Source organism: Myotis nattereri (genome assembly GCF_964212035.1).
Source record: "Myotis nattereri genome assembly, chromosome: 1".
Classification (NCBI taxonomy): Eukaryota; Metazoa; Chordata; class Mammalia; order Chiroptera; family Vespertilionidae; genus Myotis; species Myotis nattereri.
In genome coordinates, this window is record NC_138075.1 from 85,471,075 (window position 1) to 85,494,912 (window position 23,838).

Below are 23,838 nucleotides of genomic sequence, written 5' to 3' on the forward strand. Positions count from 1 at the left end.
AATTAAATTTCCAAATGTTTTAGAACTAAACTGAGTTAATCACAGCTTCTCCAAGCAAAGAGTTTTCAATAAAAAATTAAGCTTACATAGAATGGAACAATAATTGCCTACAGGTGGAGAAAGAGTTATTACTTCATTACCTTTCACCTCTAATTACTATAAAAAATGTACCTACAATTTTAAACAGATTTCAACACAACAAAAATAGGACAAATAACCTTAGGATTGAGAAGTAGATGAAACTACTTACTTTTATTCATTTATTATTTTCCCCAAATTCTACACAGTAGTAGTATAATAGTCAACCATTTGACCAACCAATTCTTTCAAAGGAAAAGAGAGCATGTCTATTAAATAAAAATAAGCTTAACCAAACTATCTTTGGGAAGGGGTCAGGGGCAACAGAAGAATAGAGTTTACCTGATTCAAAGGTTGGCATTTTCAAATCACCTTGGTTCAGTTCTGTGCCATATTTTAATTTGTGATATTTTGCCCTGAAAAATTTAATAATAAATTGTTGAAAGAAAAATTTTTTTCCCTTTTCTACACAGTTAAGAAACTACTGGTAAATTTCTCCAAAAACAAATAAAAAACAGCATGAATGTATTTATTTCAACTTTACTTGCAAAGGAAGTTGGAGGAAAAAATGTACCACTTTAAGTTAATAGAAAAGAGAGGTAAATTACCCAGCTAACATATATACCCAAGTAAAAAGAAAATCCCAAGACTTAGATTCTAAAACAAAAGATATTTCAATTTAAAGATTTCAACCGTTTTTCTTTTCCCATATAACAATCAAATGAAAATAATATCTTGTATTTCGTATCTTTCAAAGTGCTTTCGAATACTTTGTATGATATAAAAGAGAATAAGTGTTCTAATAAAATTTATTCATATAATAAAATGAGACACACATACCTTTCTTGTTTTAATGCATACTCTAACATCTTTATTCTTCTTACTAAATCCTTCTTCAAGTTCTCTTGACCTTTTCTTTCTCCTTGCAAAAAGGCTATTCGGGCCTAAAAATATAAATGGTTCATTTATTTTCATTTTTTCTTAACTATACATAGGGAACTGAAAAAAGGAAAACAAAAAAAGTAAATTTCTGCAGTTTTATTTATGATAGCAAGACTTAAAATTCATAGAAGCAGTCAATAAAACTTTGTTAGATAACACAATCACTTTAAAAATAATAACTACAAACTATCTGCTTATAATCCTAATGACTACTAATTTTACATGATCTTGAAAGAAAATTTTATGCGGTCGAAGAAAATTTTGAGCATCGACCTGTGAACTAGGAGGTCACAGTTCTCCTGGTCTCAATCCCCAGTATGGGGTATGCAGGGGGCAGCTGATCAATGATGTTTCTATCTCTCTCTCCCTCTCCCTTCTTCTCTCTCTAAAATCAATAAAAACATATTTTTAAAAAATAAAGTGGCCAATACATGAACTTCACCATTCTTTTAAAAAAAATAATGAATAGAGGAAACAGACAGAAGATAAGGATATAGAGAACTTGAACAATGTAGCAAATCACCTGGATCTAATAGTCATATCAGAACATTCTACCCAACAATAACAGAATATACATTCTTGTCATATCAGAACATTCTACCCAACAATAACAGAATATACATTCTTCTCAAGTATACAAGGCCACAAATTAAGTCTTAATAGATTTTAAAAGATATCCTTTCTAATAAAAGAGAAACATGGTAATTGGCGTACGACCGCTACCCTTCCCATTGGCTAATCAGGGCAATATGCAAATTAACTGCCAGCCAAGATGGTGCCGGCAGCCAGGCAGCTTGAAACTAACATGAGGCTTGCTTGCTTCAGTGACGGAGGACTCCAACCTTCCCCGCCTGCCGCTGCAGGCCTCTGAGCTGCAAGCAACTACGTAACAAACATAGAAGTTAAACAAAACCCCAGAAACCTGCCAGGCTTCAGCCAGCAGGATCGCAACATTGTAAGCAAAGGCCAGAAACCTACTTTCAGCAGCGGAGGCCTAAGAGCTGGAACCAAGCCTCAAAGCTAAAGCTGGACCAGAATTTAAAAAAAAAAAAGATAAAAAGGAGCAGTTGGGAGCTTCAGTCACCCCCAGCCTGAAAGCAGCCCTCAGCTCCTCACCCAGACTGGCCAGGCACCCCAGTGGGGACCCCCACCCTGAAGGGTGTGTGACCAGCTGCAAACAGCCATCATCCCCTCACCCAGGCTGGCCAGGCACCCCAGTGGGGACCCCCACCCTGATCCAGGACACCCTTCAGGGCAAACCAGCCAGCCCCACCCATGCACCAGGCCTCTACCCTATATAGTAAAAGGGTAATATGCCTCCCAGCACCGGGATCAGCGGAGCCGTGAGGCCTCCCGGCACCGGGATCAGCGTGACAGGGGGCAGCGCCCAAACCCCCTGATCGCCCTGCGGCTCTGCTCTGTGTGTGACAGGGTAGAGCCATAACCTCCCCATCGGCCCTGCCCTGAGTGTGAGAGTGGCGGCACCCCAACCCCCTGATCGGCCCTGCTCTGTGGGTGATAGAGGGCGGCGCCCCAACCCCGATGGGCCCTGCTCTGTGGGTGATAGAGGGTGGCGCCCCAACCCCCTGATTGGCCCTGCTCTGTGCGTGACAGGGTACAGAGCCCCAACCCCCCTGATGGGCCCTGCTCTGTGAGTGACAGGGGGAAATGCCCCAAACCCCTGATTGGCCCTGCTCTGTGCATGACAGGGGGTGGTGCCGCAACCTCCCCATTGACCCTGCCTTGAGTGTGACAGGGGATGGTGCCCCAACCCCCCAATTGGCCCTACCGTGAGCGTGACTGAGGGTGGAATCACAACCTCCCGATCGCCCTGCTCTGTGTATGACAGGGGGCGGTGCCCCAACTCCCCAATTGGCCCTGCTCTGAGCCCGACCAACGGCTGCACCTAGGGATTGGGCCTGCCCTCTGCCACCCAGGCCTAAGCCAGCAGGCCTAAGCCAGCAGGTCGTTATCTCCCGAGGGGTCCCAGACTGCGAGAGGGCACAGGCCGGGGTGAGGGACCCCCCTACCCCCCGAGTGCACAAATTTTTGTGCACCGGGCCTCTAGTATATTATAAAAAATTATCTCCTCTGAACAAATGCATGAAGTTCAAAATCAGTAAAAGAAACAAACTCAAAGTCACATATGTGTGGAAATTAAACAACACACTATTAAACAACTAATGGAAGAAACCACAAGGAAAATTATAAAGGAATGAAAACAAACACAAGATACCAAAACTTATGGGACACAGAAAAACAGTGCTAAGGAAAATATTTATAGCTATAAATGGTTACATTAAAAATACATAAGCATGCCGAAACCGGTTTGGCTCAGTGGATAGAGCCTCGGCCTGCGGACTGAAGGGTCCCTGGTTCGATTCCGGTCAAGGGCATGTACCTGGGTTGCGGGCACATCCTTGGTGGGGGGTGTGCAGGAGGCAGCTGATCGATGTTTCTCTCATCGATGTTTCTGGCTCTCTATCCCTCTCCCTTCCTCTCTGTAAAAAATCAATAAAGAAACTAGAAAAAGAACTTAGCAGAAGAAAAGGAATACTACAGATTAAAGCATCTATAATAATCTATAATAACAAAAGCATAATATGCTAATTAGGCCGGACGGCTGAACAACCTTCCAGATGTCATTCCGGATGAAGCCATGATGGTGGGGCCAAGGCTCAGGTGGTTAGGGGCGATGAGGCAGACAGGCAAAGTGATTAGGGGCAATGAGTCAGGTAAACAGAGTGGTTAGGGACAATGAGGTAGGCAGGCAGAATGGTTAGGGGTGATGAAGCAGGCAGGCGAGCAGTTAGGAGCCAGCAGTCCTGGATTACAAGAGATACATTCCCCCAAGGGGTCCCGGATAGCAAGAGGATGCAGGCCGGGCTGAGGGGGACTCCCCCATGAATGAATTTTGTGCACTGTGCCTCTAGTATATAAATGAAATAGAGAACAGAAAAACAGGAGATATAAAGTGCTAGCATCAATCCTTCTAAAACATTTCCAAAAACTGTAGAGGGAAAACTCCTTAATTCAATGAGGTCAGTAATACCAAAGCCAGTTAAGACACTACAAGAAAACTTCAAACCCCCAAATCCTCAACAAAAAAGTCAGCAGCATATTACAAAAATTACACATCATGACCAAGTGAGATTTATTCCTGATATGCAAGGATGATTCAATGTCAGATAATCGATCTAAGCAATACACTTCATTAAAAGAATAAAGGAGGAAAAAAAACGTATTTCAAAATGATGCAGGAAAAGAATTTGACAAAATTAAGCACCCTTTTATGATGATACTCAACAAACTAGGAATAAAAGGAAGCTATCTCAACATAATAAAAGCCATATATGAAAAAGCCATAAATGAACATCATACTGAGTAGTGAAAGATTTCCCTCGGAAATCAGAACAGGGCAAGGATGCCTACCTTCAGCACTCCTATTCAACATAATAATAGAAATCATGGACAGAGCCATGAGGCACCATTTGCCAAAAAACTGCATTTAACACTCCACATCTGTTCCCCACTGATCTCTGGGGGAAAGGAGTGGACAAAGGAAGTTTAAACATATGCCCAGTAGACGTCTGAGTGATGTGGGCAGGTGCCTGTCTGTCAATCACACCTGGGAACAAATTAGTGGCCAGGATGGGCATGGCCACTGCAAGCAGTGAAAAATGAATATATAAACTTCTAGACAAAAAAGTGCACTCTCTTGGCTCCAGGGTGCTGGGCTCCTGTGACTCCTATTGTAGGGGCATGCTCCCCTGTGCCCACATGGCTTATGGCCATATAGGACTCCATGCATAGACCAATGGAGTTTAATTAGCTTGGATGCTGAACTCCACCCAGCTGCAACATGGAATGAACTGCATCTCTTTCAGGACTGGCTTAAGGTGCCAGAGGACTTTGGAATCTGAGAAATGTAACTTCATACATATAAAGCCTTTATCACATTTCATCCTTCCATGGGGGTTCCTGAAAATTCTCATTTCAGGGGTACCCCAAGAACCTTAACCTCGCTCCAACAAGTGACAAAGGAAATCAATCCTCAGGTAACACCAAGTTACAGTTAACACAAAAATCAACGGCATTTCTATAAACTATCAATATATAATTGCTAAAAAAAAATAGGAAAGCAATTCCATTTACAGTGGTAGCAAAAAGAATAAAATACTTAGGAATTCACCAAGGAGGTGAAAAACTGGTACAATGAAAACTATAAAATACTGCTGAAAGAAATTAAGACAATAAATTGAAACACATTTCATATTCATGGATTGGAAGACTTATTAAAATATCACTACTGCCCAAAGTGATCTATACATTCAGTGCAATCCCTATCAAAATCCTAATGCTAAAAAGCAGTTACTTACCTACAAGGGAGCGCACATACAACTGTCAGCTGATTTCTCAACAGAAACTATGCAGGCAGGCCAGAAAGGAGTGGCAAGAAATATTCAAAATGATAAACAGCAAGGACCTACAACAAGATTACTCTACCCACCGAAGCTCTCATTTAGAATTGAGGATCAGATAATGAGCTTCACAGACTACAAAAAGTTAAAGGAGTTCACCATCACCAAACCAGTATTACATGAAATGTTGAAGAGGAAAAAGGAGAAAAAGAAAAAAACCAAATATATAAACAATAAAAAGGCAATAAATACATATCTATCAACAATTGAACCTAGAAGTCAAAATAAATAAGAAATCTAATGAACAGAATAAACTGGTGAATAAAAGAGAATCAGAGGCATGGAAATGGAACAAATTGACAATTCTCAGAGGGGGGGAGACAGGAAGAGATTAAACAAAAATCTTATATGCATAAATGCATTACCTATGGATACAGACAACAAGGTGGCGAAGGCCTGGGGTGGGGCAGAAATCAGGTGGAGGGGAGGCAATGGGAGGAAAGAAAGAGCATGACATCTGTAATACTCTCAACAATAAAGATAGATAGATAGATGATAGATAAAATAAAATAAAACAAAACTTGGGGGGAAAAATCCCAATGACATTTCTTATAGAAATAAAAAAATGCATCCTAAAATCTACATGGAATATCAAGGGACCCCCTAACAGCAAAAACAATCTTGAAAAATAAAGTTGGAGGCCTCACGCTTTCTAATTTCAAAACACACTATGAAGCAACAGTAACCAAAACAGTATGATACTGGCAAGAAGACAGACATATAGACCAACAGAACAGAATAGAGAGATCAGACATAAACCTTCAGGACATTATGCTATATCAAATGAGGTACACATAAAGACAAATACGGTACTGTATGATTCCACTCTTTTGAGGTATCTAAAGTAGTCAAATTGACATAAACAAAGAGTAGACAGGTAGTTACTGGGGAGGGGGAAAAGGGACAAGGAATAGTTGTTTAATGGATTTAATGTTTCAGATTTGTCAGATAAAAAGGTTCTGGAGATCTGTTTCACAATACTGTGAGTATACTTAAGACTACTAGCTAGATGGCAAATGCTTTTTAGCACAACTTTTAAAAGCATTTTAAAAATAGTCTTTTTTAAAAAGGACAAACCAGATAAAAGAAGGTATCTGTAAAACATATAAGCTGAGAATGGGCTCATCACATATAATTCCTATCTGCTCCCTAAAATGACAGCCCGATGGAAATATTATAAAAAGACTTACACTACAAGATCACAAGATGTTGAAATGGACAATCAAGATATGAAACAGTTCTCAACTTCGATAGTATTCAGAGAAATAAAAATAAAAAATAAAAAAGAGTAACAAAGTACCAGATTGGCTGAAGTTTTAAAAAACCTAACTATACTATTTGTTGAGGAAGGTATGAATCAACAGATACTCTCAAAAACAACTTATAAGACCATAAACTGGTATAGTCACTTTGAAAAAGTTGCGCATCATCTATTAAAGTTGAAGATATAAATACATTAAACCAAAATATCCCTAGATATATATCCAAAAGAAATGCATGTGAATACTAGGAGATCTATAAAAAATATTCCCAGGACCAATTTTTGTTTACTCCCCACCTGAGGATATTTTTCCATTGAATTTTAGAGAGAGTGGAAGAGAGAGGGAAAGAGAGAAATATCAATGTGAAAGGAACACACTGATTGGCTGCCTCTTGCACCTGTCCCGACCAGGGCCTGGGCAAGGGAAGAGCCTGCAACCGAGGTACGTGCCCTTCACTGGGCCCTTTGGTCCGCACGACAACGTTCTATCCATTCTGCCAAACCGGCTAGGACCCCAGGATCGTCCTATATAATAAAACCCTAATATGCAAATCGACTGAACAGTAGAATGACCAGCAGAACGACCGGTCGCTATAATGTGCACTGACCACCAGGGGAAAGACAATGCAGCAACCCCCCCACCACCCAAGAGGGAGGCGACTGGTGGAGGCGATGGGGGTCAGGGCCGGCCAGTGGGTGGTGCCAGGCCGCCAAGCCAAGGCAGGTGCCAGCCGGGGGCCGGGGGGTGGGGGGGAGCGATCGCCCCGCCCGCCAGTTGCCCCACAGATGGCTGTGATCTCCGCCAGGACTAGGGACCCTAACCTATATATTGGGAACAGCCTCTTAGATTTAAAAATTAAAACCTGGCAAGGCTACTCTTACACTGAAAGAACACGATGATGCAGCAATGACATGCATGGACTCTGGCTTGACCATCTTGTGGTCAGTCCTGATTCTGACACTTATAACTCTGTGACAAGGCCAATTACTTAACTTCTCTCTGCTTCAGCTTTTCCACCCATTAGATGGGGGAAATGGTATTACTGCCTCAGAAAGATCATCTTGTGTACTACTTTTTATAAACAGGGCAAAAAAATGTAGCTGCCCATACAATAGCAAGATGCCTTTCACCTGTATGAAAAGTATGGTCACTGGTACATACAGCAAGAGGATGCAGGCTGGGCTGAGGGACCACCCCTCACCCCGTGCATGAACTTCGTGTACAGGGCCTCCAGTATTTTATAATTAGTCAAAGACTACAGATATCCATCAATTAGAAAAAAGATAAAATCACAGTACAGTGAAATACTATAGAGCAGAGAAAATAAGCTACAGTTATACACATTGCAGATGAACCAACATAATATTAAGAAACAAAGCAAAACAAAAAAGACAACATTCTATATAATTCCATTTGTAGAAAGTTCACTATTAGGCAAAACTAAACTAATGAGCAATGCACACTTAGATAACATATAAGGGTAACATAACATTAAGAAAAATAAGGAAACAATACCAAAAAAAGGATAGCGGTTACCCTTATGTGGGAAGGAGGCAGTGGTGATTTAGAAGGGACAGGTTGTGAGGCTTCTAGTGTGCAGGCAATGCTCTATTTCTTGACTTCTCCAAGAGTGATACCATGGAGGCTCTTTTTATAATAATTGGTTAAACTGCATGATGTTTCATATACTTTTCAGCATACAAATTATATTTCACAAAATATCAGGTTGGCTAAAATTTTTTAATATTTTAAAAATTAATCTCACTCTTAAGGGTTAAATTCAAGAAGTGTATTTTTATTGTGAAGACTAGAGGCCTGGTGCACAAAAATTTGAGCACTTGGGGCGGGGGGGGGGGGTCCCTCAGCCCGGCCTATGCCCTCTTGCAGTCTGGGACCCATCAGAGGATGTCCGCCTACTGGCTTAGGCCTGCTCCCTGGGGGATCAGGCCCAAGCTGGCAGTCAGACATCCCTCTGGCAGCCCGGCAGCCCGCGGGGGATGTCCACTTGCCAGCAGGGAGCAGGCCTAAGCTGCAGTCGGAAATCCTTAGCGCTGCTGAGGGGGCGGGAGAGGCTCCCACCACCACCGCTGTACTGGCAGCCGTCAGCCTGGCTTGTGGCTGAGCAGAGCTCCCCCTGTGGGAGTGCACTGACCACCAGGGGGCAGCTCCTGCATTGAGCGTCTGCCCCCTGGTGGTCAGTGTGTGTCATAGTGACCAGTCATTCCCAGTCGTTCTGCTGTTAGGGTCAGTTTGCATATTACCCTTTTATTATATAGGATAGAGGCTTGGTGCATGGGTGGGGGCTGGCTGGTTTGCCCTGAAGGGTGTCCCAGATCAGGGTGGGGGTCCCGCTGGGGTGCCTGGCTAGCCTGGGTGAGGGGCTGATGGCTGTTTGCAGGCTGGTCACACCCCCTTCAGGGTGGGGGTCCCCACTGGGGTGCCTGGCCAGTCTGGGTGAGGGGCTGATGGCTGTTTGCAGGCTGGTCAAGCCCCCCCACCCCAGTGGGGACCCTTACCCCTTGAGAGTGTGGCCAGCCTGGGTGAGAGGCTGATGGCTGTTTGCAGGCTGGTCAAGCCCCCCCGCCCCCCCGAGTGGGGACCCTCACCCCATGGAGTTTTGGCCAGCCTGGGTGAGGGGCTGATGGCTGTTTTCAGGATGGCCACAACCCCTTTAGGGTGGGGGGTCCCCCCTGGGTACCTGGCCAGTCTTGTTGAGGGGCTGAAGGCCGTTTTCAGGCTGGCCAAGCCCCACGGCGATGGAAGCTCCCAGCCTCTCTCTTTTTTTTAAATTCTGGGATTTATTTACCTTCTATAATTGAAACTTTGTTGCTTTGAGTGGAGCTCAGAGCCACCCGTGACAGGCAGGAGGGAAGGCTCCTGCTCACTCAGATCCATGGCCACGGCCGGCTGAAAGCAGGTATCTGAGGTTTATTTATCTTCTATAATTGAAACTTTGTTGCTTTGAGTGGAGTTCAGAGCCGCTGCAGCAGCTGGGAAGCTTGGCTTCCTCCATCATTGGGGCAACCAAGCCTCCTGCTTGCTCCAGCTCCGTGGCTGCCGGCTGCCATCTTGGTTGGGTTAATTTGCATATAGTCTCTGATTAGCTGGTGGCCATGGCTTAGGTGTAGTGAAGGTATGGTCAATTTGCATGTTTGTCTTTTATTAGTGTGTAGATAAGGTGAAGATCCAGGTCCTTTAGTTAAGAGAAAAAGGTTCTACAATAACTTAAATAAATGGTCTTTTTAGAAACCATAAGTTTTAATTTTTTGATTTGCCAAACTCAACTGATTTTAATGTTTTTAATTATTTAATATCAAGAGTAAAAGAGTAGATGATTAACTTGATTACTACAAACATTATTTGTATAGGGAAAAATAAACTTTTATAAATTTTTTTCCATATCCAATCTCAGATAATTGGGAGTAACAAATCTTTTTAATTTTTAAGGTAAGTTTTCTTCTTCTAAATACAGGTAAAGGTACTCACTGGGACCATATTTTGTTTATCACCTGAGTTTATTAATCAATCAACATGTAACTATAGCATGAGAATATAATACTTGATATTGACAGATCATTTTTAACTGCAAGACCACTAGAGGTCACCAGTGCAAAATGATCAACATGGATTCAACAAATATAAACCTAACATTATTTCACAATTACTGATGTTTTCAATGTTTCTAAAATAAAAGTATCTTGAAGTGAAGAAATAAATTCCTTATAATGTGCATTACTTTAAACAAATTTTAAACTAAATGCAAACACAAGATATAGGTGAACTTTGTTTCAGTTAATGATTTTAAGACCTTCTTTGCTGAGGTTTGAAAGCAAATTAAAGATAAAAATCTGTTTATAGCAACTAATAAATCCTTAATTCCACTATTTAAAATAGTAAGTTATAAGCCCTAGCTGGGTAGCTCAGTTGGATAGAGCATCATCTCAATACACCAAGTTTGTGGGTTCAATATGGGTCAGGGTCCCATATTGATTATACAACCAATGAATGTATAAATAAATGGGACAACAAACTGATGTTTCTCTTTCTCTCTCTCAAATCAATAAATAAAAGAATTAAATAGTAGGCTATTAACAAATGTTAGTACCTTCTCCCCTTAATGGTCAACTAAAATTTAAAATTATACATGTGATTCTATTCCAAAAAATTAAATAATTTGGGTTAAGCAAGATTCAGCTATAAATGATTTAAGCTATAAGTAGTACATGGAGTCAGCTGGCCCACTGACATTGTATATAAAACATAAAATGCAAAAAATGTCATATCATACCAGGTTTCAAAACCTAATTAATTTAATCATTAAGGAGCTTAGTTTTTAAAAACACACACTTAGCTTCATAATTCAATGTGTTGACAACTCTCGTCACAGAAATCTTTGTAAATAATCTATAATAATGAAAGCATAATATGCTAATTAGACCGGACATCCTTCGGGACAAAGCCGCAGCGGAGAAGCCACGTGATGGCGGGGGCCGAGCCCCTTGCACGAATTTTGTGCATCGGACCTCTAGTCTAATAATACAGGCAGTCAATTCTCCACTTAACAAGGTGCATGCAAAAGAAGAATAAATAGCACCTCATACCTGTCAGAATTGCTATCATTAATAAATCAATAAAGAAATGTTGCCGAAACCGGTTTGGCTCAGGGGATAGAGCGTCGGTCGGTCTGTGGACTGAAAGGTCCCAGGTTTGATTCCGGTCAAGGGCATGTACCTGGGTTGCGGGCACATCCCCAGTAGGAGATGTGCAGGAGGCAGCTGATCGATGTTTCTCTCTCATCGATGTTTCTAACTCTCTATCTCTCTCCCTTCCTCTCTGTAAAAAATCAATGAAATATATTTAAAAAAATAAAAAAAGAAATGTTGGCGAGGATGTGGAGAAAAGGGAACCCCCATGCATGCTTAGTAGGAATGAAGATTAGTGCAGCCACTATGGAAAGCAGTATGGAGTTACCTCAAGAAATTTAAAATGGAACTGCTTTATAATATAGTCCGAGCAATTCCACTTCTGGGACTATGTCTGAAGAAATCCAAAACACTGATTTGAAAGAATATATGCACCCCAATGTTCACTGCAGCATCATTTAATATAGCCAAGATTTGGAATCAGCCTAACAGTCCATCAATAGATGAGCGGATAAAAAAGCTGTGGTACATTTACATAATGGAATACTACTCGGCAATAAAAAAGGGAAATATTAGAGAGAAACCAAGATGGCGGCATAGGTAAACACCGGAAATTGCTGCCTCACACAACCACTTCAAAAATACAACTAAAAGACAAAAGGGACATCATCCAGAACCACAGGAAGGCTGGCTAAGTGGAAATTCTACAACTAGAAGAAAAGAGAAAAGCACACTGAGACTCAGAGGAGGTGCGGAAGTGCAGAGGTACGGAGGTGCATGTGGAAAGGGTTGGCAACTGAGGAGGCTGAGGATGCAGTTGTTTTTTTCAATCAGGAGGGAGTCTCAAGCTCCCGACTGCTCTGAACTCCAGTTCCAGGCGAGTCTCTGGGGACCCAGACTCATACGGGGAGAAACTGGACTGTCTGGCATCGGTCGGAACTCGAGGGCGGCTTTCTCTCAGAGATGCTTGCAGCGATTACTGGGACACTGAGACACAGGACCTCTTAGGGTAGGACTGAGGATCTGCCATAGCTGTTTGCTCCGCCCTGATGATTCCCTGAGACCCCACCCCACCCAAGCTGTGCGCAGAGGCTTTTGCATATGAAAGGCCTGGCCCTTTGCAAGCTGAAAATTACCTAACAAACTGCAGCTGGGCCAGACAGACCCAGAACTTCCAAAAGAAGGCCCAAGGCCCCACAGCAGCTTGCATTGTTTCACAGCTGGGCCTCATCTGGGCACCTCCAAATCCCAAACAAAGAAGAAGAATCTGCAGATCTCTCCGTAGCTCCTGCTGGGTAGTCTCAGGCAGAGGCTAAATTAGCACCTCCCTAGAGATTCAAGAGCCAGTGTACCCAGTGGTCAGAGTGGGACCATCCAGATTACAACTCCTCAGATCCATAAGGGACACACTCAGGGGACAGACTCAGTGAGCACCAAAGCCCCACTGAAGCAAGTCTTGCCCCATAAGGGTGTCTTCAGCACAGAAGTTCTCCCACTGTAGACACAGCTGATTCTCACAGCCAATAGGCCTGGAGGTCAATTCCTCTCAGTGATACCTACAACAATCAAGACTTAACTACAACAAGACTGTGCACAAAGCTCACAAAAGGGTGCACCAAGAGTGTCCACCTCAGGTAATTGGGGAGGCTGAGCCACTGGGCCCCTAATTCCATATACTAGAAAAATCACTTGGGTCTTCACTTAACTCAAAAGCATATTCTTCTTAAATTTACCTCTATTCTTTTCCTTTAATATTAGTCCCCCAATGATCAAAAACAGTAAATACTTGGCACCACAAAAAAGAAATACAAATGTAAATTCTAATCCAAGAGTCAAGTGACAGTATTCAATTACAATTCAGATGATCCAAAAACATTATTGAAACTAAAATACTACATTTTTAAATTCTAGAGCACTGTCAGACATCATTTGAAAACTATGTTCATTATATAATCCTGTCTGCAAATAAATAGTGAAGGATTTCCATTATCTGATAACCCATAGTTATCAGGAAGAACTTTCCAAAGATATCTGTGGAACCATCTTCCAGGAAAGTTAAAAATAAATCATATTCATCTGTCCAAATTAATTTCAGGGGTGATGAAAATGATAGAGTCCAGAAGTTGTTTTTATTATTACTGTTGTTATTGAAGCATGTATATACTAGTATTGTTTAACATTGTTTCAAAGAGCAGCAAGATGACTTTAAAGGCCAAAAAACACTGCTGTTTCAGAACCCTAATACTGTCTTCTTAGAAACTAAGTTAAGGAGTTGCTAAAAGTATACTAGCCTGGGAGTTTGGAAACCTACTTTTTTGTTGTTATCCTCACCCGAGGATATTTTTCCAATGATTTTAGAGAGAGAGTGGAAGTCAGGAGGAGAAAGAGAAACGTTGATGTGAGAGAGAACTTGATTGGTGAGGATAGATGGTCTATCCACTGACCAAACAGGCTAGGGTGGAAACCTACATTTTAATCCTTACTTATTACTAACTAGCTTCATAACCCTTTATCTTATTCTCAACCTCCTCATTTATCAAAAGGGCTGAATTAGATGTCTTTTTAAGACCTGTTTGCTATAAATTTCAATCCCTAAGATTAGCATTGTAAGGATTAGATCACACTAGAGGCCTGGTGCATGGATTTGTGCACTGGTGGGGTCCCTCGGCCTGGCCTGCGGGAATCAAGCCAAAACCAGCTGTCCTACGTCTCCTGAGGGGTCCTGGATTGCAAGAACAGTGTAGAGTGTGAGAGAATTATATGTAATAGTTTTCTCATGAGAAAAACTGATTTATTAAAAAAAATCACTTAAATTTTATTTTTTTATTGCTAAAAGTATTACATATTACATATGTGTCCTTTTTTTTCCCCGCCCTTAATAATCCCCTGGCCGGCCCTACCCTCCAGTGTCTTATGTCCATTGGTTATGCTTATATACATGCATACAAGTCCTTTGGTTGATCTCTTACACCCATCCCTCCTTCCCCCCAACCCTCCCCGGCCTTCCCGCTGCAGTTTGACAATCTGTTTGAGGCAGCTCTGCCTCTGTATCTATTGTTCAAAAGTTTATAAAGGTCTCTATTATCCATGAATGAGTGAGATCATGTGGTATTTTTCCTTCATTGACTGGCTTATTTCACTTAGCATAATGCTCTCCAGCTCCATCCATGCTGTTGCAAATGGTAAGAGTTCCTTCTTTTTTACAGCAGCATAGTATTCCATCGTGTAGATGTACCACAGTTTTCTAATCCATTCATCTACTGATGGGCACTTAGGCTGTTTCCAGATCTTAGCTATGGTGAACTGTGCTGCTATGAACATATGGGTGCATATATCCTTTCTGATTGGTGTTTCTGGTTTCTTGGGATATATTCCTAGAAGTGGGATCACAGGGTCAAATGGGAGTTCCATTTTTAGTTTTTTGAGGAAATTCCACACTGTCTTCCATAGTGGCCTCACCAGTCTGCATTCCCACCAGCAGTGCACGAGTGTTCCTTTTTCTCCACATCCTCTCCAGCACTTGTCAATTGTTGATTTGTTGATGATAGCCAGTCTGACAGGTGTGAGATGGTACCTCATTGTTGTTTTGATTTGCATCTCTCGGATGATTAGTGACTCTGAGCATGTTTTCATATGTCTCTTGGTTTTCTGAATGTCTCCTTTTGAAAGGTGTCTATTTAGGTGCTTTGTCCATTTTTTGATTGGATTGTTACACTTAAAATTTTTAAGTAAAATTATAATTAAAAGAACTCACATAAAGGTATATGTAGCAGACAGGGATATGCTTCCCCTGTAGAAATAAAGGATTTATTTCCGCTGCTGGGAGCGCTGTTGGAAAACAGTTTTCACCTGTCAGGCCCTTTCAGGAATGCTTCAGCTCACGACAGCTGCCTGCCCAAGTGGCCTTCATTGAGTGACTGATCAAAACAGGTCCATAAGGGCCCAGCATCTTGCCACAACTTTGGACAACTCTGAAGTTTATCCCAGCTTCGAGTTCCTTATAAAGTCAACTGGCTTTTTTGATACTACTTTACAGCCCAATTTATCCCTCTGCTTCCTTTCCATTCCTTCTACAGATGTCCTAAGAACATTCCCTAATAAACTTCTGAGATGCTAATCGCCATCTCAGTTAGCTCTTCCAACTAGCAGCCACTGGTGATGGGAATGGTTCAAGAAAGCAGGCTCTAACACAGTGGTTCTCAACCTTCCTAATGCCACGACCCTTTAATACAGTTCCTCATGCTGTGGTGACCCCCAATTTCATGTTACAAATTGAACATAATTAAAACGTAGTGATTAATCACAAAAACTATGTAATTATATATGTCTTCCAATGGTCTTAGGCGACCCCTGTGAAAGGGTCGTTCAACCTCCAAAGGGGTCGCAACCCACAGGTTGAGAACCGCTGCTCTAACATGAAGTTTTGGAGTTCACTATCTACTTGGCAAAGAATCCCATGGTGGTGAATAGAGCCCCTAGCACAAAGTGGCAGTGCAATTGTTAAAACTTTCACTATTGGTAAACTAGATAGTTTTCAGTGGAAGGGAATATACAAGTTGGCAAACTCTTTAAAAGGATCACATGGTATTTCATATTCTTCTTTGTTGTTTTTTGTTTTACAACTCTTTAAAAATGGGACATTACAAAAACAGGCATGCCTTGGACTGGATTTGGTCTGCAAATCATAGTGTGCCAACCCGTGCACTAGAAGTCCAATGTATCTGGCATTTGAGAAATATTAGAACCATAAAATTGGTTTGTTGTTGCCAAAGGCAATTGACCCTTTGGAAAACATAACAAAAAGTGAAATGAATAATCCTATATAATAAAAGTCTAATATGCAAATTGTCCCCTTGACCGGGAGCTCGACCGCTCGCTACGACGTGCACTGACCACCAGGGGGTGATGCAGAACATGACAGGTGTTGATAATGTGGTGCTGGCAGCCGACAGCAGTGGAGGCGCTGCCTGCCCCAATGGGCCCCGGTGAAAGCGGGACCACAGTGGGATGGCGGAACAGGTGAGCAGGCAGCGCCAGGTCAAGGAGGGTGCGAGCCAGGCCCAATCGCTCCGCAGATGGCGACCAGCAGTGGTGGCGGCAGGGCCACTGCCCAGCTCCCGGGTGCTGGGGGAACCAGGCGGGGGCCCGATGACTCAGGCGAAGAGGGGCATGCGGCGGCCCATGTGCTGCCCAGGGCCCGGAAGTCAGCTGGGACCTGCCCTTCCACGCCAGACACTCACACTTCGATCACAGGCCAGCCCTAGGGACCGCACCCATGCACGAATTTCGTGCACCAGGCCTCTAGTAGAGAAGTAAAAGTTAAGTGTGAAAGCCAGAGGTTCTTCGGTAAGGAAGACACTCATCTCTAGCAGCAGAAGGCCACAAAGGACCAGGACTTAATCATAAGAGTGGTAGAGCTCCAAAGAAAGTTAAACTCTATACAGATCTGCTGTGCTAAGGCACCCATGGCAAAGAGAAAAAAATGGAACCCTGAAAAAGGGACGGGGCATGGGTTGATTAACTAAAAATCCGTAATCCCCAGGTTGGCTTGAGCCATCTCACTTGGAGAACAAACCCACATATCCTTATTAACTGCTAATGTTACTCTCATCAGCTAGAATAGCAGAGTACAGACCTCTGAAATTCTCTCCTTCAGGAAAGTAATGAGAACACTGGCAAATGTTCTAAAAATGAACTTTTTCAGAACTCTGGAAATTACAAAGGACTGCAGCAATCTGGGGAGTGTTTATTCAACAAATATGGCAGAATCTCAGTAAAAACAGCAAGCTTTGTGGTATTTTTATTTGCCCTGTTCCCATCTACCCTTTCCCAGTTCCACAAAGCCATGAAACCAACAGCCTGCAATCATAGTGGAAAATCACCAGCCACTAGAAGGGACAGAAGAGGGTTGGAGTTCCTTACAAGTCCCATTCACAGAAAACTGTCATTACTTGCAATGTCTGGTGGCTCTCTGGAAAACTCTAGTACCAAACTGTCTTTATTTGGCTCACTCTGAGCTCATTCAGTGCAAAGAGCATGTTATGTTTTGTTTTGTTTTTGGTTGGGGAGTAGAGTGCCTTTGGTGAAAAACAATCACAGGCAATTGTCAAACATTGTGACTGCCTGAGGTGATGGACAATATTTGGGGGGAAACAATAGGATAATAAAAAAAAAAAGTTTACATGAAAAAACTGGGGAATGAGATATCCATGGAGACTCTCTGGCAAGCTCCAAGGAATTCCTGAAAAACCAAAAGGCCACAAACAGGCATATCCTACGCACATGCTTAGAAAACATCTGAGAAGGCCCTAAACCAGCATGGGCAAAGTAAGGCCGATCCCGCCGTTTGAAATGAATAAAACTAAAAAAAAAAAAAAAAAAGACCGTACCCTTTTATGTAATGATGTTTACTTTGAATTTATATTAGTTCACACAAACACTCCATCCATGCTTTTGTTCCGGCCCTGCAGTCCAGTTTAAGAACCTATTGTGGCCCTCGAGTCAAAAAGTTTGCCCACCCCTGCCCTAAACTCTTACTTCTGGCTAACCTTTAGGCTCAGAACAAGTAGGAAAAGAGAGCTATGACAGAGTTACTGTCTGGCTGTGTCTTGAAGGCATGTCCCAACACACATATGGAGGCCCACACCCTGAAAAGCTTACATGTTCCAGGTATCCAAGGAAATGTCTACCTACTCATTAGCTTAACCAGTAAGCTAACTGAACGGAAACTTCAGTAACCACATAGAACAACAAAAACTACATATTTTATGGTATTAATTCCAAAAACTCACTAAACAATAATAACAAATAGCAACAATAAACAATCCTGAGGAGAAGGGAGAATTCAATTTCTACAGTTGCTACATTATTTAAAATATCTAGTTTTCAACAAAAAATTATGAAGCATGAAAACAAAATATGGGAGAGGGGGAAAGGGGAGTCAATATAAACTGCCCCTGAGGAAGGCCAACACTGAATTTACTAGATTAAGACTTTTAAGTCAACTATTTTAAATATGTACAAACAACTAAAGGAAACTATGTTTAAAGAACTAAAGGAGAGTATGAGAATGATGTCTCACCAAAGTGAGAATATCAATAGATACAAAAATTATTTTTTAAAAGGATCAAAAAGAAATTATAGAATTTGAGAAATATACTAACTAAAATGAAAAATTCAATAGAGGGGCAACAGTAGATATGCACACAGAAAAAACAATCAGCACACAGACAGTATAAATATATTTGTTTTTAACTTTTTCTCCTATCTGATTTAAAAGACATCATTAAGCAGTAATTGAAATATGTGTTAATGAGTGTACAATAAAGATGCAATTTGCAGGATAACACAAAGGATGGAAAAGGAAATGAAGCTTTATAGAAACAGTTTTTGTATACTATTGTAATTAAAGTGCTATTAATCTAAACTAGAGGAAATGTTAACTATAATCCTCAGGACAACCATAAAGAAAACTACTAAAAAAAATGCAGTGAAAGAAAAACAAGGAAGTTAAAATGATATACTAAAAATATCTATTTAACATAAAAGAAGCCAATAATGGAAGAAGGAACAAAAGGAATCTAATCTTTAGTAGTGAGGTCTTCTCCAGGGACCCTGTTTAAATAATCTTACACACAAATCTATTCCTTATCTATTATCCGTCTCTGCTTTCCTGTTCTCTATAGCATTTATCACCATCTGAAAAACTTTATTTTCTTTCTCTATCCACTAGAACTTAAGCTGTAAGAGGGCAGAAGCTTTATTTTGTTTCTAGTTTTACTAGAGGCCTGGCCTTTGGGGATTGGCTGAAACCTGCAGGCCCACATCCCCGGGGAGGAGCCGGAGCCTGGGCCGGTGCGACTCCGCTCCTGCTCATCCTGAGCCTGCTGTGCCTGCTGACGCCACCGCCACCACTTGGTAGGCTCACTGGGCTCCACTGGGTGTCTTGAGCGGCGATACTGGCGCGCCCATTACCTAGAAGCAGCCGACGGCTTGCACTCAGTCCAGATGCCAGTCCCCATCCCCGTCCAGGTCCGGGTCCAGATGAGAGAGGGGCGCACAGGGGGAGTGTCCACGGGAGAGGCTCTCAACCCCCGCAGCTGCTCTGGCCGGCCATGAGGCCGCAGGCTGGTGCCCGTTGGTCAGTTGAGTGGCCTTTCCGCTGTGGGAGCACACTGACCACCAGGGGGCAGCTCCTGCGTTGAGCATCTGCCCCCTGGTGATCAGTGCACGTCATAGCTACCAGTCAACCAGTCACTTAGGCTTTTATATATAGAGAAGATTCCCAGTGCCTAACACACACCTACTGAGTAAGGTGCTCAATAAACAGCCAATAAATGAATAAACAAATGAACAATCAACAGAGATAAGTCTTATAAGAAAAAGAAATGTCTCCCATTTTCAGAGTGGCCTAAAAGAAAGAGGTATGTGTGTACATGTACCATTTGTAGATTTGGTAGCCATAATAAAAGAACTCCGCATCTAATGGGGTTCTATTTTCTTTGTGAAGTAGGAAGTAAGACATCCGCTGAGTTAAAGAGGAAGGTGGTAGGGATTAAGATTGATAGAGGGTACCAAATGCCTAGATGCTTCTGTTGAAATTAGTACCTAAATCAGATTCAAACTGTAATATGTTTGATTGGGCACTGTTGCCTTGACTCAGCAGTCACATGACTTCATGTAAAATTGTCCATCATAATTTCATGCATTCTTGTAACTTAAACAAAAAAAAGTGCTCAAACTTTTAAAAAAATCAATAGAAATGAATGCTTTTAACTCAGATTTTTTAAAAAGCAACATACCTGATTAAAACAGTCTACAACCTGTAAGTACTCAATTTTTCAATTTTGTTATCAAGTAAAAGTCATTTATACAAAAAGGAGTGAAAACAGGGCCTTGAAGAGATATTTGTACATGCATGTTTTAGCAGCATTATTCTTAATAGCTAAAAGATAGAAGCAACCCAGTGTCCATCCATTTGATGAATGGATAAGAAAACTGTGGTGTGTTTTTCAACCTTAAAAAATAAATTCTGGTCCTAGCCAGTTTGTCTCAGCGGATAGAGCATCGACCTGCGAATAGAAGGGTCCTGGTTTGATTCCGGTCAAGGGCACATACCTTGTTTGCAGGTTCCTCTCCAACTGAGGACCCTGGTCAGGGTGCATGCAAGAGGCAACCAATTGATGTATTTCGCTCACATGGCTATTTCTCTCTGCCTTCCACTCTCTCTTAAAAAAAAAATCAATAGATAAATATCCTCGGGTGAGGATTAAAACTATAAAAATTTTAAAAATAAAGTCATCAAAGCATTTCTATAGAAAATCAATCAATAAATAAATAATGACATATGCTACAACATGAATAAACCCTATAATGCTAGGTAAAAGAACCAGTCACAGAAAGACAAATACTGAAATGATTCCACTTATTTGAGGTACCCTGTCAAATTCATGGAGACAGAGAGTAGAATGGTAAGTGGTTGCCAGGGACTAGAGGGACTGGGGTATTTAAGTTTCAGTTTTACAAGATGAAAAGAGTTCTAGAGATGGACTGTGGTGATGGTTACACACTATGAACATGTATAATTAAAAGTGGTTAAGATAATTAATTTTCTTATGTATATTTTACCACATTAAAAAAATTGTGGGAGAGCCCTAACCAGTTTGGCTCTGTGGATGGAGCGTCGGCCTACGGATTGAAGGGTCCCAGGTTCGATTCCAGTCAGGGGCATGTACCTTGGTTGAGGGCACATCCCCAGTAGGGGTTGTACAGGAGGCAGCTGATTGATGCTTCTCTCTCATTGATGTTTTTGACTCTCTATCCCTCTCCCTTCCTCTCTGTAAAAAATCAATAAAATTTTTTTAAGTCCTCACCCAAGGATATGTTTTTTTATTGATTTGAGAAAGACAGAGAGAGAGAAACATCAATGTGAGAAAGAAACATCACTCAGCTGCCTCCTACACATGCCCCAACCAGGGATCAAACCCACAACCTGGGTATGATCCCTGACTGGGAATCGAACCCACAACCTTTTGGTGTACAGGACGATGCTCCAGCCAACTGAACCACCCAGCCAGGGCAACATACTGATACTTTTAAAGAAAAAAACAAACACTTTTCTCTTTAGAGGTTGAATTTAAATCAAAAGAAATTTGTACTATATGTCATGTTTGTTTATACCAGATAGCCCAGATAGCACAACAAAAGCTAAAGTTTTGAGATACCCACAGGCTTAGAGGAGGAGACTTAAAAAACAAAACAAACAAACAAAAAACTGAACCTGGTATACAAAAAATAGGATTTAAAGATACCAGCAAAGGTGAAAACATCAACATAGAACATAAGGACACTGCAAACCAGAAAAATAGAGTATGACTAAAAGGAACAACTAAAGGAAAGCCAAGGACCTGAAGTTTATGTTAGCATGGTAAGGTGAAAATGATAAGAATCTAGGGAGAAAGTGATCATATACTAATGGAAGATATAAGAAAGAGAACTGTGGAAAGAACTGACAGAAAACTTGAAGAAAACCAGACTCCAAAGAGTTCAGCAGGTATAGAATATTATCCTGCAGATTGGCTCAATATACTAGTAAAATGGACCAAGGATGATACAATATTTCCATATACATCTTTTTTAAAAATTACAGTTATGGACATCACAGGAAGTTATCTGGAGAATCCAGAATTATAAGCTAAGAGAACCCATTATAAACAAAGCTTTAAGAAAACTAATTTATGGCAAGGCTAAAGCAGATTAAAAGTCACTCAATAATTTTTAATGGAAATGAAAGTGAGTTTTAAGAAATGGTTGTTTATTTTTTAAAAGATATATTTTTATTGATTTCAGAGAGGAAGGAAGAGGGAGATAGAAACATCAATGATGAGGATCGAGCGCGCAACACAGACAGACATGTGCCCTTGACAGGAATTGAACCTAGGGACCCTTCAGTCCGCAGGCTGACGCCTCTTTCCACTGAGCCAAACCAGCTAAGGCAAGAAAATGTTGCTTAAAAAGCTCATAGCTACCAAACAGATAGTCAATGGTCACCAATATTTGAGGAAAGCATTAGGTAAGAAAGAAGAGAAGCAAAACAAAAAAGAAATTCAAAGGAAACCGACAATTCAGGGAAAGAAAACTTCAACAACAAAAATCCCACCATGCTAAAAAAAAAAAAAAAAAAAAAAAAAAAAAAAAAAAAAAAGAAAGAAAAGAAAGAAAGAAAAAAACAAGTATCTTTCTTTTAAAAGTTCAAGCAAGAAAATGTTTTTGCAAATTAAATAGGATTGCAAAGTATAGTTGAAGAAAATAAACCAAAAAGAGAAGGAAAAACAGGAGATAGAAGTAAAACTTTTATATCAGCAGGTCCATCATGAAATGCTCTAAGGCAGCAGTTCTCAACCTGTGGGTCGCCACACCTTTGGGGGTCGAATGACCCTTTCACAGGGGTCACCTAAGACCATCAGAAAACACATATATAATTGCATATTGTTTTTGTGGTTAATCACTATGCTTTAATTATGTTCAATTTGCAACAATGAAAATACATCCTGCATATCAGATATTTACATTACGACTCATAACAGTAGCAAAATTACAGTTACGAAGTAGCAACAAAAATAATTTTATGGTTGGGGGTCACCACAACATGAGGAACTGTATTAAAGGGTCGTGGCATTAGGAAGGTTGAGAACCACTGCTCTAAGGACTTGGTATTACAATAATGCTTCTCAAAAAAAGATTAGTACTGCCTCCCCCTAGGGCAGTGATGGTGAACCTTTTGAGCTCGGCATGTCAGCATTTTGAAAAACCCTAACTTAACTCTGGTGCCGTGTCACATATAGAAATTTTTTGATATTTGCAACCATAGTAAAACAAAGATTTATATTTCTGATAGTTATTTTATATATTTAAATGCCATTTAACAAAGAAAAATCAACCAAAAAAATGAGTTCACGTGTCACCTCTCACACGCGTGTCATAGGTTCGCCATCACTGCCCTAGGGTGATGTTTGAAATGTCTGGAACATTTCTAAACGTTTCAATAATTAATGACTTATACTGGCATTTAATGCCCAGAATCCAGAATACTCAAAACCCTGCAAGCACAATACAGGCCAACACAAAAATGGTACTACCTAAATGCATACAGGACCCTCTACTGAGAGATACCAGACTATGGAGTAAAAGAATTCTTTCAGTGCCTAACAAATATGCATTTTCATAAAATTTAATAAAACCACGATAAACAAAAGATACCAAAACAAATCACACATACGAAAAAAGGATCAAGAATCATAACAGCATCAAAAACACTGGAAGTCCAAATACAAGAGAAATGCCTTTGAAATGTTGATGGCAACTTATTTCCAGCCAAACTACCAAACAAGTGTGAGAATAAAGTAGATATTTAAAAAAAAATTCAATATCCTA

General features: G+C 41.1%; 1 protein-coding gene across 3 annotated transcripts in view; it reads right to left on the reverse strand.

Moving 5' to 3' along the window:
- STRN3 (striatin 3) overlaps positions 1 to 23,838 on the reverse strand; it is a 99,860-nt gene that overhangs the window by 66,539 nt on the left and 9,483 nt on the right. For all 3 annotated transcript variants that reach the window (XM_081089712.1, XM_081089711.1, XM_081089713.1), the window contains exons 2-3: positions 919 to 1,022; positions 421 to 494 (exon numbers count right to left, since the gene is read on the reverse strand). In XM_081089712.1, coding sequence (XP_080945838.1) covers positions 421 to 494; positions 919 to 1,022 — 178 coding nt within the window. The remainder of the gene's footprint in view (positions 1 to 420; positions 495 to 918; positions 1,023 to 23,838) is intronic.